The following is a 15,612-nucleotide window of genomic DNA, read 5'->3' as shown; positions in this document are numbered from 1 at the left end:
GCAGTTGGTGATTTGTTTTTTTTGTCAGGGTAGATCCTTTTATATAATCAATCTGACTATGTGATTGAAAGTTTGTCTTTTTTCTATAAACAGTAAAGCCTACCTTTAAAGGAAAACTCATAGCACTTTTCATTGATGTCAGCGCCAAGCTTTGAGTACAGAAAATCAGCTTCCTCTTTGTTTACGTTCCTTTCCTGTTTTGCTGAAGATACATGTACAGGGATTTCTGTTTCAGGTGCACATGAGCACATATCTGGTTTGAGAAACACAAATATTTCTGTTTAAATTATAATGGAATAAGAAAAACAAATTCATTTTTATTTCAGTCATAGATGCTAGTTTAGGTGTAGCGTCCAAATGACATATTTAAAAATGAATTAGTACGGTTGTGATCAATTTTGCTCTTTGTATAAATATCACCTGGCCTGGCAGGGGGAGGTGAAACATGTACAGTACAGGAGTGGATAAAATGTGTGCTTTTTACTTGTGCCTATTGCTTTAAGCAATTAAGTGAGCGGTACTATCTAACTTGAATACATAAAGCTGCCTTTTGACTTTCACAATGTGTGTGTGTGCGTATACGTGTGTGTTACTGGTGTAACAAGCGTGTGTGCATCGATCTCTTTGCATACACAAATATTGCTCTTGGTTCTCTTTCTAAAATAAAGTCTTGCAAAACACAACTCAATCAATCAATATGACGCTTATATCGCGCGTATTCCGTGGGTACAATTCTAAGCGCAGGGATTTGTTTATGCCGTGTGAGATGGAATTTTTACACAATACATCACGCATTCACATCGGCCAGCAGATCGCAGCCATTTCGGCGCATATCCTACTTTTCACGGCCTATTATTCCAAGTCACACGGGTATTTGGTGGACATTTTTAGCTATGCCTATACAATTTTGCCAGGAAAAACCCTTTTGTCAATCGTGGGATCTTTAACGTGCACCCCCAATGTAGTGTACACGAAGGGACCTCGGTTTTTCGTCTCATCCGAAAGACTAGCACTTGAACCCACCACCTAGGTTAGGAAAGGGGGGAGAAAATAGCGGCCTGACCCAGGGTCGAACACGCAACCTCTCGATTCCGAGCGCAAGTGCGTTACCACTCGGCCACCCAAAAGTTAGAAGATCTCTCGCAAATCATTTGTATTTGCTGTTACAAAATATTAAAGGTAACTTAAAATATAATTAGTCCCTCATGCATTCTGTAAAATCCACCAAAGATCTTTGCCTGGGTTAAGATCACCCTTCCACTTATAAAAAGGTAAAGGAAAAATAAGTCGATATCCATTTTTGGTCGTACTGGGGAGCTAGATGTTAGAGATCTCATCTACACTCGGGCCAGCTTTGTGAGGATGAAGCCCATCCCCTCTCCATCGCTGCCTTTGCCTTCCCCGGCTCTAAACAGGGTCAGGTACCCATTTCCAGCAGGGTAGACTGCTGAGCGCTGACTCTTCCACTTATACACGAACCAAAGACCTAAAGTCTGCCTGCTAGTGCTTTTAATTCTGTGCAGGATGAATATATTTTCCTGAATTCATGTTCTAACTGATACCAATGTAATTCTGCGAAGTTAATTCAGAAAAAAAGAATTTCAATTTGCACAGTTGAAAACGATCTTTGCTCAGTTTTAAGTATGGCCTACCTGTGTTGGTGTGTCATACATGTACCGTCATTCGTGTTGGAGTTCAGGTTTCTTGAACGGCACAGTTCTTCCCGTGAAAACGGTTCGTCTTCAATACTGTCTCAGATCTGGCCCGGCTTTTACACGTGATCAGACGTTCATGCCCAAAATAAACATCCTGCCTGCTCGCTGTGCTAAGTGGGATTTGTGTATGATTACCTTGCAGATTGACACGTAACTCTCAATTAAGCAAATTACATGTACAAATTACTTCCTTAAAAACATTATAATTCTACAAGGAAAACATCTAGTTTTTGTTGATTTGTGATATGTGTCTGCAAACGCAAAGAAGATCTTAGCTAAGGCTCAAGTCTGGATAGATCTGTGTTAGTGTAAACTATTGTTATTTGCTTAGTCAGCAAGATCTCTGTAAGGTGTCCCCTATCTTAACGCTCACCTTCATCATCAAACGTCAGACCGAATCCCATGTCATCTTCTTCCTCCTCCGCTGTGTCCTGTATCCTCCGACGCATTAATGCAGCACTTTGGGGTCCCCATTCTTTTTGCAGCATACCTGCTTTGCTTTCAACGAGACAATCCAGCAGATCTGCAAATATTCCATGGAGTAGTGGTTGATCGAACTCAAAGAAGAGCAACAGTTTAGGTTTGATAAGTTGTCGTAAATGTTGCATCAGCATTAAATTGCCTATAAACTCCTTTTGTTTAACATTTTACATTCAACCCATAGATTACCTGTGAGTTAAAAGTGTACATGGTACACCAAGGGCGGATCAATTCACTTTGGAGGGGGGGGGGTTACAAAATGACTGCGAAGATACAAGTTGACGGCGCCGAAGGCGCCTATAAGCCTCTAGGAAGGTCCGGGGGCATGCCCCCTCCCCCGGAAATTTTTTTTATCCAAAGAAGCAAAATAGAGCTATCTGGTGCATCCTGAGCCAATAAATTACCTCTTTTTTTTTGGGGGGGGGGGGGTTACGTAACCCGTGTAACCCCCCCCAGATCCGCCCTTGTACACTCTAAAAACAAACACTATACTATCCTGATAATCTGCACCAATCCACCCCTTTCACCTTCACCAAAACCCGTTTCACGGCATGCAGCCGAGAAGAGGGCGCGCCTCTTGATGACACCTGAGGAATGGGTGGGATGGGGCAATGTATGGTTCATGAACATTTTTTATAACATTCCGTGGGACAAAAGGGTATATAAGTTGTGAGATAGGAGATAAATTTAATAATTTCTTTAATTTTCAAGATATTAGTTTTGTGCAGGAACAAAAAAGGCGTATTGGTAATTCTTTAAAATTCATGTAAATGCCATGCAAAAATTAACGTGTCAAATACATAAATCGGTTGGTTAAGATCGCCATGTTTCCATTCCACTGAAGTGTTAAAAAAACAAAGCAAACATGTCATTAATCTCCTTGTTTTGACCTTAACTTTTCTGGCGTGAACTTGTGGTACAGTGGGTGTGCTCCCGGTTGAACGTTTCCCCGTTTCCTATTTCAACGTACTCATTCAGTGGAACGTACTAGAAGTGTCGTTTCACCGTTTCCTATTTCAACGTACTCATTCAGTGGAACGTACTAGAAGTGTCGTTTCACCGTTTCCTATTTCAACGTACTCATTCAGTGGAACGTACTAGAAGTGTCGTTTCCCCGTTTCCTATTTCAACGTACTCATTCAGTGGAACGTACTAGAAGTGTCGTTTCACTGTTTCCTATTTCAACGTACTCATTCAGTGGAACGTACTAGAAGTGTCGTTTCACTGTTTCCTATTTCAACGTACTCATTCAGTGGAACGTACTAGAAGTGTCGTTTCCCCGTTTCCTATTTCAACGTACTCATTCAGTGGAACGTACTAGAAGTGTCGTTTCACCGTAAAAGTTTTTACACGAAAGTGCAAGGGGGTTTGTGTGGTTGGATGGGCCTCGGTCTGTAGCAGACGAATTTTGCTGCGGTATAGACACATCGCTCTTGGTAGGTAGAATATGCACCAATCAGGAGCGTACAGCAATTTTGGGTCATACTGCGCATGCGCAATAGCCGTTATTTACATTACCAACCCAACTGGAAAGAATTATTATTTGTGTGTATCAGAATGTCTGTTGTTATATTTCTTTCTCCTGTCTGTCCATTCACCCACACAAAGTCAGTTATACATACGCTCATGTTTGTTTGTATTCGAAAATTTTATAAGTAAATTTTGATTTGATTAATATACTTACCCGACTCACATTTAGCATTAACTTCAGATTAATAGCTTGGACACTGAACTACGCTTCACCCCTAAAGGGGAAGCAACCCCTTAAAAAAGAACGGCCTTGACCCAAACCAAGTTAACAAGAGTCAAGGTCATACCGCTCTCGCGACCTATCACGCGAGACCCACCCGGCGCCATGTTAGAACGTCACTCCTACTGAAATGATCTGTTCTTTTTTATGGAAACCCTAAGCGGGGTAGGCGGGAGGGTATTAACGATGTGAGTCGGGTAAGTATATTAATCAAATCAAAATTTACTTATAAAATTTTCGATTAAATTACATATCTTAACCCGACTCACATTTAGCAGATTGCTAATGTAGGTGGCGGGTACTTACTCTATGATCTTGGAAGAACCTGTCCTGCGGCTACCACAGCCGGTAAGGAGTTGGTCCCATCTTGCCGCGTACTTGCAATGTCACGCAAGTAAAAATTTATGAAGACGTCTTCAGACGCCCAATACGCAGAGTCAAGTACTTCAGACAGCCTTCCTGACTGTAGTACGGCCAAAGACGAGGCCCAGGCTCTCGCCTCATGAGTACGTGCAGACGACATGGGGAGAACGGACTGCCCCCCCCCCCTTTTCCTTTCTGCCACCACTCATATGCTTGTTTTATGAGTGTGGCGATCCACCTAGCCAAAGTCACCCGTGACAGGTCCCTGTTCCGAGCAGTATTGAGTGAGATAAACAGAAGTCTCTGTTCCTTAGCTCTTAACGGAGCAGTCCTAGACAAATAGCTGCTAAGTGTTCGCACTGGACAATTTGTCATGTCAGGGTCACCTGGTGCTAGTATAGTGGACAAAGACGGAATCCTGATAACGGGAGCAGGATGGTGAGGCTTTTGATTTTTTGCTAAGAAATCGGGTCTAAAACGAAGTGAGATAGAACCATCACTCTCAACAGAGATGTCTTTTGGAAGGCCTGAGAGCGCGTGTACTTCGCTGCTCCGTCTAGCTGTAGCCAGTAAAGTGAGCAGAAGAGCTTTACGTGTAAGATTATGGAGACTTGCCAAATGTAAAGGTTCAAAATCCGAAGATCTCAAGAAGTTCAAAACTAAAAACAGATCCCAGGCTGGGACTGGAGTCTTTGTCTTAACAAAATCCAATGCAGCGCCTCTTAACACGCTTGCAATAACTCCACCCAGGGAAATAGTGCGACCTAATTGCTTTAAGGTGGACGAAATCGCTGATCTCCTGACCTTAAGAGATGATGGGGACTTGCCTTGGGAGGCCAACCAAGACAAATGATTAGCTACCTGCATTGACCGAGGGGATGTAGCTTCGACCCCATTATCTGCGCACCATGCTACCCATGCAGACCAGTGTGATGTGTAAACAGAACTAGTAGACTGCCTGTGAGCCTTTTGAACCAGATCCAAAGTCCCTTCGGAAGCACCTGAGCGACGCAAAGATTTTCTCACAGTCTCCACGCGTGAAGCCGCAGAGCCTGCGGATTCTCGTGAAGAACGCCCGTGCGTGGTTGTAGCAGATCTCCCCTCTCTAGGTTTAGCGGAATAGGAGGACCTACTGTGAGACGAAGCAGGTCCGGAAACCAATGTTGGCTTGTCCACATTGGAGCCACCAGAATGAGAGACGGGCGTTCCATCTCGGCCTTTCTGAGTACCCTGCCCAGCAGTTGAAACGGAGGGAAGGCGTACGCCGTGAGATCCGACCAGTTGATCTCCAGAGCGTTTGTCTTCCAAGCTTCCGGATCGGGAAACGGGGAGACAAATACCGGTAGTCTCCGGGAAAACCTCGTAGCGAACAGATCGACTACAGGCTTTTCGACCTGAACCCACAATCTCTGAAGTGCATGGTGGGTGATCGTCCACTCCGTGTGCAACACACTGGACGAACGGCTGAGAGCATCGGCCAGAACATTGAGCCGACCTGGCAAGAACTTCGCCGACAGAGTGATCCGATGTTGAGCACACCACCGCAGGATCTGACAAGTTCTGACTGAGAGTGTTTGCGACCGTGAACCGCCCTGCTTGTTCACATAAGCCGCTACCGTGGTGTTGTCGGTATGTAGCCGAACATGCTTTCCGACAACGGCAGGGAAGAAGCTCCGAAGCCCCAAAAAGGCTGCCTCCAACTCCAACACATTTATGTGAGACTGGGCTTGACTCTCGGGCCAAGTCCCCGAGGCCGTGAGATGTGCAAGATGAGCACCCCAGCCTAACAGAGACGCATCCGTGAACATGTCGACATCCGGAGGAGGAAGCACAATCGGAACCCCCAGAAACAAGTCTGCTTGCAACCACTGATTTGTGGTCTGTCGAAACCAGCTGTGTATCTGAACAGATACATCCCAGCCCTGGCAAGCTGGATTCCACTCCGAGTTGAGTGCAGCCTGAAACGGCCTTTTGCATACTCTCCCCAGCGGAATGAGAGTGGCCATCGATTCCATCTGTCCTAGAGCCGACGCCAAGACCCTGGCCTTGGCCTGTTTCTGTGACCTGAGAGACCTGAGTAGGTCTTGAAGCTTGTTGACTCTTCTCAGGGAGGGACGAACTGACCATGCCACCGTATCGAAGGTCATCCCTAGGTACGTGAAGTTTTGAGACGGTATCAGCTCTGATTTGCTCTGGTTGATCTGAAAACCCAGATCGTTTGCCTGATTCAACACTGCCTGCGTGTGAAGACTGCAAGACTGCTGGTTCTGATGTAGGACGAGCCAATCGTCTAAATATGCACGCAGGCGAATGCCTTTTTGCCTGACCAGGGAACAAAGTTGTCGTGTCACCATTGTGAAGACCCAAGGGGCCAGAGACAAGCCGAAGGGGAGGGCCCTGAACTGGTAAATCTCTGTTGCCCACCGAAATCTGAGCCACTTTCGATCTGACGGATGCATGAGTATATGAAAATACGCATCCGTCAGATCTATTGATGTTGCCCAATCCCCTGGTCTGAGTGCCTCCCGAACTGAAAAGGGAGTCTCCATGGTAAACCGAATCTCCCTGAGGAATTTGTTCAACGGGGACAGGTCTAAGACTGGACGCCACCCTCCCGAACTCTTTGGGACTACAAATATCCTCCCGTAAAAGCCCGGGGAGTTGTGGTCTGAAACAACTTCCACTGCTTCCTTTTGAAGAAGAGCAGCGATTTCCGACTGAATTGTGGCCTTTGCCTCTGGTTTTGTCGGAAATTTGAACGCAGGAGGTGTTCTGGTAAGAGGCGCTTTCTCCTCTTTCCAGAGCAGCCTGAACCCCGAACGTACTATCCCCACTATCCACTGACTGTTTACATGCTGTACCCAGTAGGGAAGGGCCCGGGAGGGGCCGCCCGCCACCAAAAGGGTGGGGGCTGCGGGGATGAGTAGCTCGGGGCCTCGTCATTGGGGGTTAGGCTTTCGCCCCGACCCCCTAGCATTGCCGAAAGACGGCTTCTTCTTGGGGTAAGGCGCGCCCCTGCCTCTGCCCCTAAAAGAGGATTGTGAATGCTGAGAGCCGCGTCCTCGATTAGCAGAAGTGAAAGACGCTTTAGGGGGACCCTGTTGTTTGGCCTGAGGCTTAGCGAAACCGTGTTGGGCGAGCTTGGCGATCGCTAAGTCCTTAGCGTTTTGTGTTTGTTTGTCAAGCGCGTCAAGTGAAGGTTGACCAAGCAAAGAACCCTCTGTGAAAGGAGAGACCTTGAGCAAGTCCAAAGTAGACTTATCTTGAATTCTAGAGCCAGACAAGAAAGCGTCCCTGCGCGTGTAAACCGCATGTGCGTACAACCGTGCCGCGACTGACATTTGTTCGGCTGAAACCTTAGCCAAAGAGGCCAGGAGTATGGGGACGTCTTTCACGCTAGCGTCGTTTCGAAATTCGAAAGGATCCAACGACACCGCGATCGACCGAGAAAGGGATCTAAGAAGTGTCTCTGAAAGAGACGCAAGTTCCAACGAGTATCTTCCCGTCTCCTCCAAACCAATCAATGCGCCTTCAGAGTAAGCACAAGTTTTGTCCAAACGATAGACATCCTCTCTGAGATTAGCCAACTCCGTAGTGACCGGAAGCGGTGCACTCGGCAAAGCGTAAGTCTCAATAAGGCTGTGGTGACGACGGGAGAGAGCAAACTTGCGTGAATGAACAGAAGTGCTCGACTTCCGTAACTGGCCTGAGGCAAGCCATGGCTGAGCAGCATCAGGCGCCTGACCGTGTGCAGCCAGTAAAGGCACAGTATCCACAGGCAAGCTATTCTCAGAACCCGAAGTTCTAGCCAGCACCTTGGAAAGTTCGTAAGCAACAGAAGGAGACTCGCTAAAGCGATATCCCTGAACTTCCGTTAAGGCAGGGCGGAAATCACCCACCGCTGAGGGTGGTGGTGCCGCAGAGCTCGTCATAGCTGTCACCCCTTCAGCGAAGTACTTGGCAGACACCTGAGCTGCAGTAACCATAGCTGGTTTAAGTCTGAGTGACAACTTGACATCGACTTCCTCCTCAGAAAGCGAGTGAGAATCGTCGAACTCCGAATCTGCTGTGGCTGGACCGTGAAAGTCACTGTGACTAGCTGCGTCACTAAAACGATCGACCACAGGCGAGGCTGATTGCAAAACGGAAGGACCGTGCAAAGCCTGCCCAAAAGCAGCATCCTGCCCAGAGGGAGGAAGTTGAGACTTGTACACATTCACCGGAGACATAACAGTCTGCCTGTGAGTACCACTGTCTCGTTGTCCGGTGTCGACCCCCCGTGAGTTCCGCTTACTAAGAGCGATAGCCTCCGGGAGAGTCGAACTTTCACTCCCCAGCCTCGGCGGGGGAGCTACTAGTTCCGGCCCAACTTGTTGTCCGGTGTTGACCCCCCATGAGTTCCGCCTCTTAGAAAGAGCGATAGCCTCCGGGAAAGAAACTTTCACCCCCCAGCCGCGGCGGGGGGGCTACTAGTTCCGGCCCAACTTGAACACTTTCACCAGAGAACCTGGCTACCGGTGAACTTGACAAACCTGAAGAGCGTGAAACCGCCCCTTGAGTGAAGAAATCACCCTGCTCTGCGTGCACGTCGGCCGACGTGATAGTGCATGAAGGCGGAACCTTAGGCTTAACGTAAGCCAGCGAAGCCACTCCGCCCACTCCCGCTGGGAGCGAGTGCAACTCCTTACGAGTAGCATGCAAATCAGCTGCAAACTGCTGTTGTTGTGCAAACATGTTATTCATATTGACAGAAAACTTCTCAAAAAGGGAGGAAAAATCATCTTTCGCACGAGTCTTGTCTTTACCACTACGTCTCTTCTTGGCTGAAGGAGCCTTACTTTTAGCTTCTTTCAGTACAGGCATGACTGGGCTATCGGGGTCCGAAATATTAACGGACATGGTAGTTTGCGAAACTGGGTCATGAACCGAGACGGTAGTACTTTTGCCTGTCTCTTTATGTGCGACCTTACTAGGCGAACACTCAGCAGCCATTTGCCTAGTCTGAGGCTTCTTTCTCTCTTTGTCAGCCATTGCTGACGAAAACAAACAGTCTAAGAAACGTAAACACGAAACAGACTGCAAAACGGAGAAAGACACAAACGAACAGGAGCCGAACAAATTAGAAAGAGCTCACCCAATCTTGCTTAGGCAGGGACCTGTAGAACGGGGTGAAAAAACTGCTTGAAAAACAGTAGTAGGCTGAAAGCCTGTAGCGTAGCTGTGAAAACACGTCCGAGCTGATCGGAGGCTGAAGTAGGAGTGACGTTCTAACATGGCGCCGGGTGGGTCTCGCGTGATAGGTCGCGAGAGCGGTATGACCTTGACTCTTGTTAACTTGGTTTGGGTCAAGGCCGTTCTTTTTTAAGGGGTTGCTTCCCCTTTAGGGGTGAAGCGTAGTTCAGTGTCCAAGCTATTAATCTGAAGTTAATGCTAAATGTGAGTCGGGTTAAGATATGTAATTTAATCCATGTTCGCATGCGGATTATTGTAACCCCCCCCCCCCACACACACACACACACATAAATACATACACATACCTTAAAAAAAACTACTCAAAAACACTTTTCTTACTTTCGTTAATTAGTTGGTGTATTCACTATTAACAAATCATACATGTTATGCGATTGTCTACACACACACACAAACACACACACACACACACACACACACACACACACACACACACACACACACACACTGTGTTTGCCAATTAAGAAGAGCCATATGAAAGTACTTCTTCACCTTTATGCAATGCTATGCAATGTCACAAACATGAATTAAAACAGAAACGTTCAAATAATAATGAAAATATAAAAGTTGTTCTTTAGAGATTACTCTGAACAGCAGTCGAGATGTGAACCTGACACAGAGTGAAATTCTTAGGCGTTCGATTACCTCATGCTCACAACGGCTGCACAGGCATCCATATAGCTTTTAACATATCTGTTTTCTGTGTCTAGTTCTTGTTTCAGACGTTAAGTCGCTTTGATGCGCCCACGCATCTTCTTTTGCGCAGCTGTGGTGGCTGGTCAGCTGTCAAAAGGCCGAGCGTTGCCTCATTTTTTGTATTGCTCTTTCCTAAGTATAGACAACTGTGCGCACAAACAAACGCACAATCGGGTAAAAGCATACGGTGAAACGACACTTTCCAATACGGTGAAACGATACTACGCTGCGGCTACCCTCATGATTAACTGGACGGCAGCTACATCAATAGTACGGAGAAACGAGATACGGTATCGTAACAAATAATTGCTTCATCCCCCTGTGACCATTGCTTTATTAGACCAGAGATTGTGTTGGATTCAAAGACAAAAGTAGCATAATTATGCTGTTTTGTTTAAAAATAAGCAGAAGAGGATAATTTAAAATCATTTTTAGAGTTTGAAAACAGTGGTTAACAGATTTGTATGATAGTGATGGAAAGACCGTCTGCCAGAGTTGATTTTCGAAGGGCTGAAAAAGGAAGCATGTGTACATGGTTGTAAATAAATTCCATATTGTTACTGTAGCAATAAAGTCCCATGGCTGGAATAGGGTGGACTGTGACTATCCAATGAGATTTACTGGAATTTCCCCCATGTGTCTTATCAGAATACCACTAGCAATAATATAAACATAATGTATTTATGATTATAAAAGATAAACAAGAGTATGTAGGAGGATGTATGTGAGGGTGCGGGTATGGATATGTGTGGTTTGGGTTATATGTGTATTGATATAGCTGATATGCAATGCAGCGTTGACATGTTCTCCAGTGCTTGCACAAACTTTGGTCTGACGATCAGCACTAAGAAGACTGAAGTCCTCCATCAGCCATGCGCCTGGAAAACCTTATGTCGAGCCCGACATCACAGTCAATGGCCAGAGACTCAACAAGGTGAACCGCTTCACCTACCTGGGCAGCACACTGTCGCAAAATGTCACCATCGACGACGAAGTGAACGTCAGAATAGCGAGAGCCAGCTCCACTTTTAGCAGACTGTACCCAAATGTCTGGAACAGAAGAGGCATCACCACCCAGACCAAGCTGAAAGTGTACAGGGCAGTGGTGCTCCCAACGCTGCTCTACGCTTGCGAGACATGGACAGTGTACCAACGACATGCCAGGAAACTGAACCATTTCCACACAACAAGTCTCAGAAAGATCCTGGGCATAAAGTGGCAGGACAAAGTCCCAGATACAGAAGTGCTAGCCAGAGCAGATCTCCCCAGCATCACTACCATCCTGATGCAGTCCCAGCTTCGCTGGGCTGGGCACGTAGCCCGTATGCCAGACGAAAGACTGCCCAAAAGACTGTTCTATGGCGAGCTGCAACAGGGCCAGCGGTCCCACGGAGGACAGAAGAAACGCTTCAAAGACACTCTCAAAGCCTCACTGAAAGCGTTTTCCATCAACTCTGACACGTGGGAGAAATCTGCACTGGATCGTGCCACCTGGTGCTCCTCCGTCCACAAAGGCGCCAAGATGTGCGAGGCCAGCAGAACCACCGCCGCTGAGTTGATGAGACAGACCCGAAAAGCCCGTGCCATCAACCCTCCTGGAGACGTCCCACTCGTCCCTTGTCCCTTTTGTATCTGAACCTTCCGTGCCAGGATCGGCCTTGTCAGCCATCTACGCACGCACAGAAATAGCCAGCCCCAGCAATCCCCGGACGACTAGAGTGGTCCTCGTCGAATCGACGGATGAACAACAGTGTTGATGTGTACTTTTATATGTCTATAATTATGTTCTGAGAGTGTGTTTTTATGTGAATTTGTATCTCGTACACGAGCCAAAAGAAAATTTCTGTTTGTTGCATTCAGACAATAAAGTTTTATTGAATTGAATTGAATTGAATTGAATTGACTAATAAGAATGTCCATACACCGGAAAAAATGTCATCTCAAAATTACTCACCTCCAATCTCCCCAACATCATCGGCAATGAGGTCATAGCCCATTTTCACATCATTCTCGATATCTTCATAATCAGGCATCACACACCATGAGTCAACCACTGAAAAAAAACCCACTCAAACGTAAATGACGATGTCCAGAAATAACTCTGTCAGGATGTATCAAGCGCTCTTGCAGAGTATACTCAGAGCCCCTTTTACTGATGCATTTCAAAGCAAGGCTGATACTGAGGCTGAACTTTATTTTACAAGGAAAAATATTTAAGGCTGGGCCTTTTTTTACTGTCTGTCTTTGGGTAAAGCAACTAGCACGCTGATGAACAGCTTTAACCTTCCATCGTGAAGAACACAACTTACTCTGACGTGTATGTTATGCAGTGTGGGCTTTATACGATACCCTTTCCTTTTAAAAATATACTCATCAGAGTTCCTTGCAGAAAATTTACTCGATGGCCTGCACTTATCAATGTCATCATTTTTTGACCGAGGTGACCTGGGTATGGGCTAAGGTCATGTGAGTTTAGGAAAACACATGTGCTTCGCAATTACTGCCCGTGATCAGCAAGCAATCAGCAACGGATCATGGCTCCGATTCGCATAATTTCTCATGAGAAGGATTAGTATCCGGCTCTGATTTGCATATTTTGTAATTGGAAGGCACACCCTCGGCGTCATGCTGCCCGGCCTGTTGCACGATAACAACAGGTGTGGCATGCTAAACTATCAACATACAATATGTGACCATGCACGCACGACAGTAAAAAGCTCACAGACATGGCAAATCATCCCTTCGCCGTTACGTAACAAATACGCTTTATCCCCCTGTGTGACTGACACCTGTCTAGTTCAGACATTTTGTCAGATTCAAGGAAAGAAATAGCATCATTTCCTTTGTTTTGTCAGAAAATAAGCAGAATAAGATAATTCAAAATCATCTTTAGACGTTGCAATTAGCCGTCAGGTTAGTATGATAGTGACCGCGTCTGTTAGTTGATTTTCAAAGTGCTGAAAATGGAAGCAATTCCGAAGCAATTAAGCCCCATGGCTGGAATAGGGTGGCGTGAGACTCTCCAATGTGATTTCCTTATTCCCCCACGTGTTTATCAGAATAACAATATTGACTGATAAGATTAGGTCTATACACCGGTACCGGACAAAATATCATCTTAAAATACATATGAGTGATATTACACACCTGCACTCTTGGAAACAGTATCGGCTGAGGGTTCATAGCTGTCCATTTCCTCTTCATCCGCAACATAATGAGACAAATCCGAAGCTGAAAAAAACCCACTCAAATGTATTATAGACGATGGCCGGAAATAACTGAGATCAGTTAGTGAGGATTTTAAAGCGCTGTTGCAGAGTTACTAGGAGCCCCTTTTAATGATGCAGCATTTCAAAGCAAGGCAAAGCAACTATAGCACTCTGATGAACAGCTTTAATTAAACCTGCATCACAAAGAACAACTTACTCTGACGTGTATGTTATGCAGTGTGGGCTTTATACGATACCCTTTCCTTTTGAAAATATACTCATCAGAGTTCAAGATTTGTTGCAGCAATTGCTAGCTGGCCAACACTCGTCAATCACATCATGTTTTTATCAAGGTCGCGTGGATATGGGCTAAGTTTACATGAATTTAGGAAAACACACGTGCTTAGCAATCACTGCCAGTGATCAGCAAGCAATCAGCAGAGAATCATGGCTCCAATTTGCATATTTAATTGAAAGGGTACCCTATGATAATTGATATTGAGCGCACACTGCATAACGCACATATCTGAGTTAGTTGTTCATGACAATGGCTGGTTACAGGCGGACATCAGTGTGCTGGTTACTTCGTCACATTTTGAAAAGCTTCCAACAGTAAACGGGGCTCTTACTCTGCCACAACTCTTAAAAATTCTGACCGAGTTATTTCCGAAAAATGTCTATTGCCGCAAAATGAAGAAGAAGAAGACCAAAAAAAGACAAGACAAAGTAAGGAGGAAAGAACGAAGAAGGAGCAAGGATCAAGGTGGAGGCCTGTATGTTTATCATGAGATAATTATGACAATGTGTGTTCAAGCACTGTTTGTATTCTGTCTGTTTTATCTGTGAGTAATAAATTACCAATGCCTCAAATAACAGGTGGCTCAGCCAGATCAACTCAGATAAAATGTCGTTCCTTTTGCAAAATCTTGTCTGGGTTACATAAGAGAGGATGGGCATGTCTACACACACACACACACACACACACACACACACACACACACACGAACGCACGCACACACACATACACTCACACACACACTCACACACACCGAGACACACACACACACATACACGAGCTCGCACGCACGCACACACACACACACACACACACACACACACACACACACACACACACACACACACACACACTAACCTCCCATCATTCCAGGCATTGCCATTTGCATTTGCATTGGCATTTGCATTTGCTTTGCCATTTGCATTCGCGCGGGGGCCTTTCCGCCAGTAGACATACGAGCAGTCTGGTTGGTTCGACCTTCAACAAAATCCAAATCCATCTCAGCTCAAAAGTGCGACAAAATAGAGCATTTCGCAGAGAAAAAAAGAAAAGCAGAACCTAAAAACGATATTTCTCAAGGGGTCTCCTACAGGCAATAGGAAAGAAGAAAAAAAAGAGAGAAAAAAAAACACATTGGAAAGATTTTAGTATTTATAAGCAAGTAACCAGCAACAAGAACAATTAATGGCAACAACAAGTACAAAATAAACAACAAACCAAGAACAATGAAAACGTGGAACACAAGGGAATACAAAATTCAACAATTTTAGGGGGATAATGAATTGAAATTACCTCAGAAATGACCCTTTAACTTATGCATTTTAAAATATGCTAAGTGATCAGGTGCAGAAAATAAAAAAATTGCGGATGAAAGTATCTGTTAATTAATTTATCTACTTTTACTTGCTTGTGATGACTAATCAGGAAAGGAAATATGCTGTTCTGCAGGGGAGGTAAAAGTAGGGGGGTAGTTTGACTAGGTAGTGTCTTGAATAGTGATTTAATGGGCAAAATAGCCTGGTGGTTAATATGCGGGCCTTCGAAAGTTTGAGGTCTGAATCCTGGCTGCACATGGTGAGATTGTTTCCATCGTCCAGGTCAACTTATGAGCTAGCTATAGTGCCTAGAAGACCAAACAGCGGAACACATCTTACAGCGATGTCTCTTACTAGATGAGGAACGAAAAGAAGTGTGGCCGTCACCAACTCCCTTGCAGACCAAACTATATGGCAGTCGACAGGAGTTAGAGAAAACGACAACATTTATCACCAGTGCCGGACTGATCGTGTAACCTCTGCGAACGCCAAGAAGAAGAACAAGTCGCGTAAGGCGAAAATACAATATTTAGTCAAG

The 15,612-nt window shown here is 45.5% G+C and overlaps 2 protein-coding genes across 2 annotated transcripts in view; both read right to left on the bottom strand.

Moving 5' to 3' along the window:
• Nucleotides 1-48: 48 nt before the first annotated feature.
• Nucleotides 49-13,480, bottom strand: LOC138962971 (uncharacterized). Its single transcript, XM_070334944.1, has 4 exons — nt 13,402-13,480; nt 12,209-12,307; nt 2,089-2,238; nt 49-253 (listed from the first exon to the last, which is right to left on the bottom strand). Exons 1-4 carry the CDS (start codon nt 13,445-13,447, stop codon nt 84-86), a joined length of 465 nt encoding a protein of 154 aa, XP_070191045.1. The 5' UTR covers nt 13,448-13,480; the 3' UTR covers nt 49-83.
• A 1,125-nt stretch (nt 13,481-14,605) lies between these two features.
• Nucleotides 14,606-15,612, bottom strand: part of LOC138963012 (protein mono-ADP-ribosyltransferase PARP4-like) — a 34,864-nt gene continuing 33,857 nt past the window's right edge. Inside the window, exon 29 of the mRNA XM_070334985.1 lies at nt 14,606-14,736. Coding sequence (XP_070191086.1) covers nt 14,612-14,736 — 125 coding nt within the window. The 3' untranslated portion in view covers nt 14,606-14,611. The remainder of the gene's footprint in view (nt 14,737-15,612) is intronic.

The sequence above is a fragment of the Littorina saxatilis genome, linkage group LG3 (genome assembly GCF_037325665.1).
Source record: "Littorina saxatilis isolate snail1 linkage group LG3, US_GU_Lsax_2.0, whole genome shotgun sequence".
Classification (NCBI taxonomy): Eukaryota; Metazoa; Mollusca; class Gastropoda; order Littorinimorpha; family Littorinidae; genus Littorina; species Littorina saxatilis.
The sequence above is the reverse complement of the archived record's forward strand: the minus strand, read 5'-3'. Positions and strand labels throughout refer to the sequence as shown.

Coding starts and splice junctions, on each gene's coding strand:
- LOC138962971 (XM_070334944.1), bottom strand. CDS start 13,447: ATGGACAGCTATGAACCCTCAGCCGATACTGTTTCCAAGAGTGCAG. Junction 2,239..12,208: donor TGATGTTGGGGAGATTGGAG/GTGAGTAATTTT, acceptor GAATATTTGCAG/ATCTGCTGGATTGTCTCGTT. Junction 254..2,088: donor TCTGACGTTTGATGATGAAG/GTGAGCGTTAAG, acceptor TTCTCAAACCAG/ATATGTGCTCATGTGCACCT.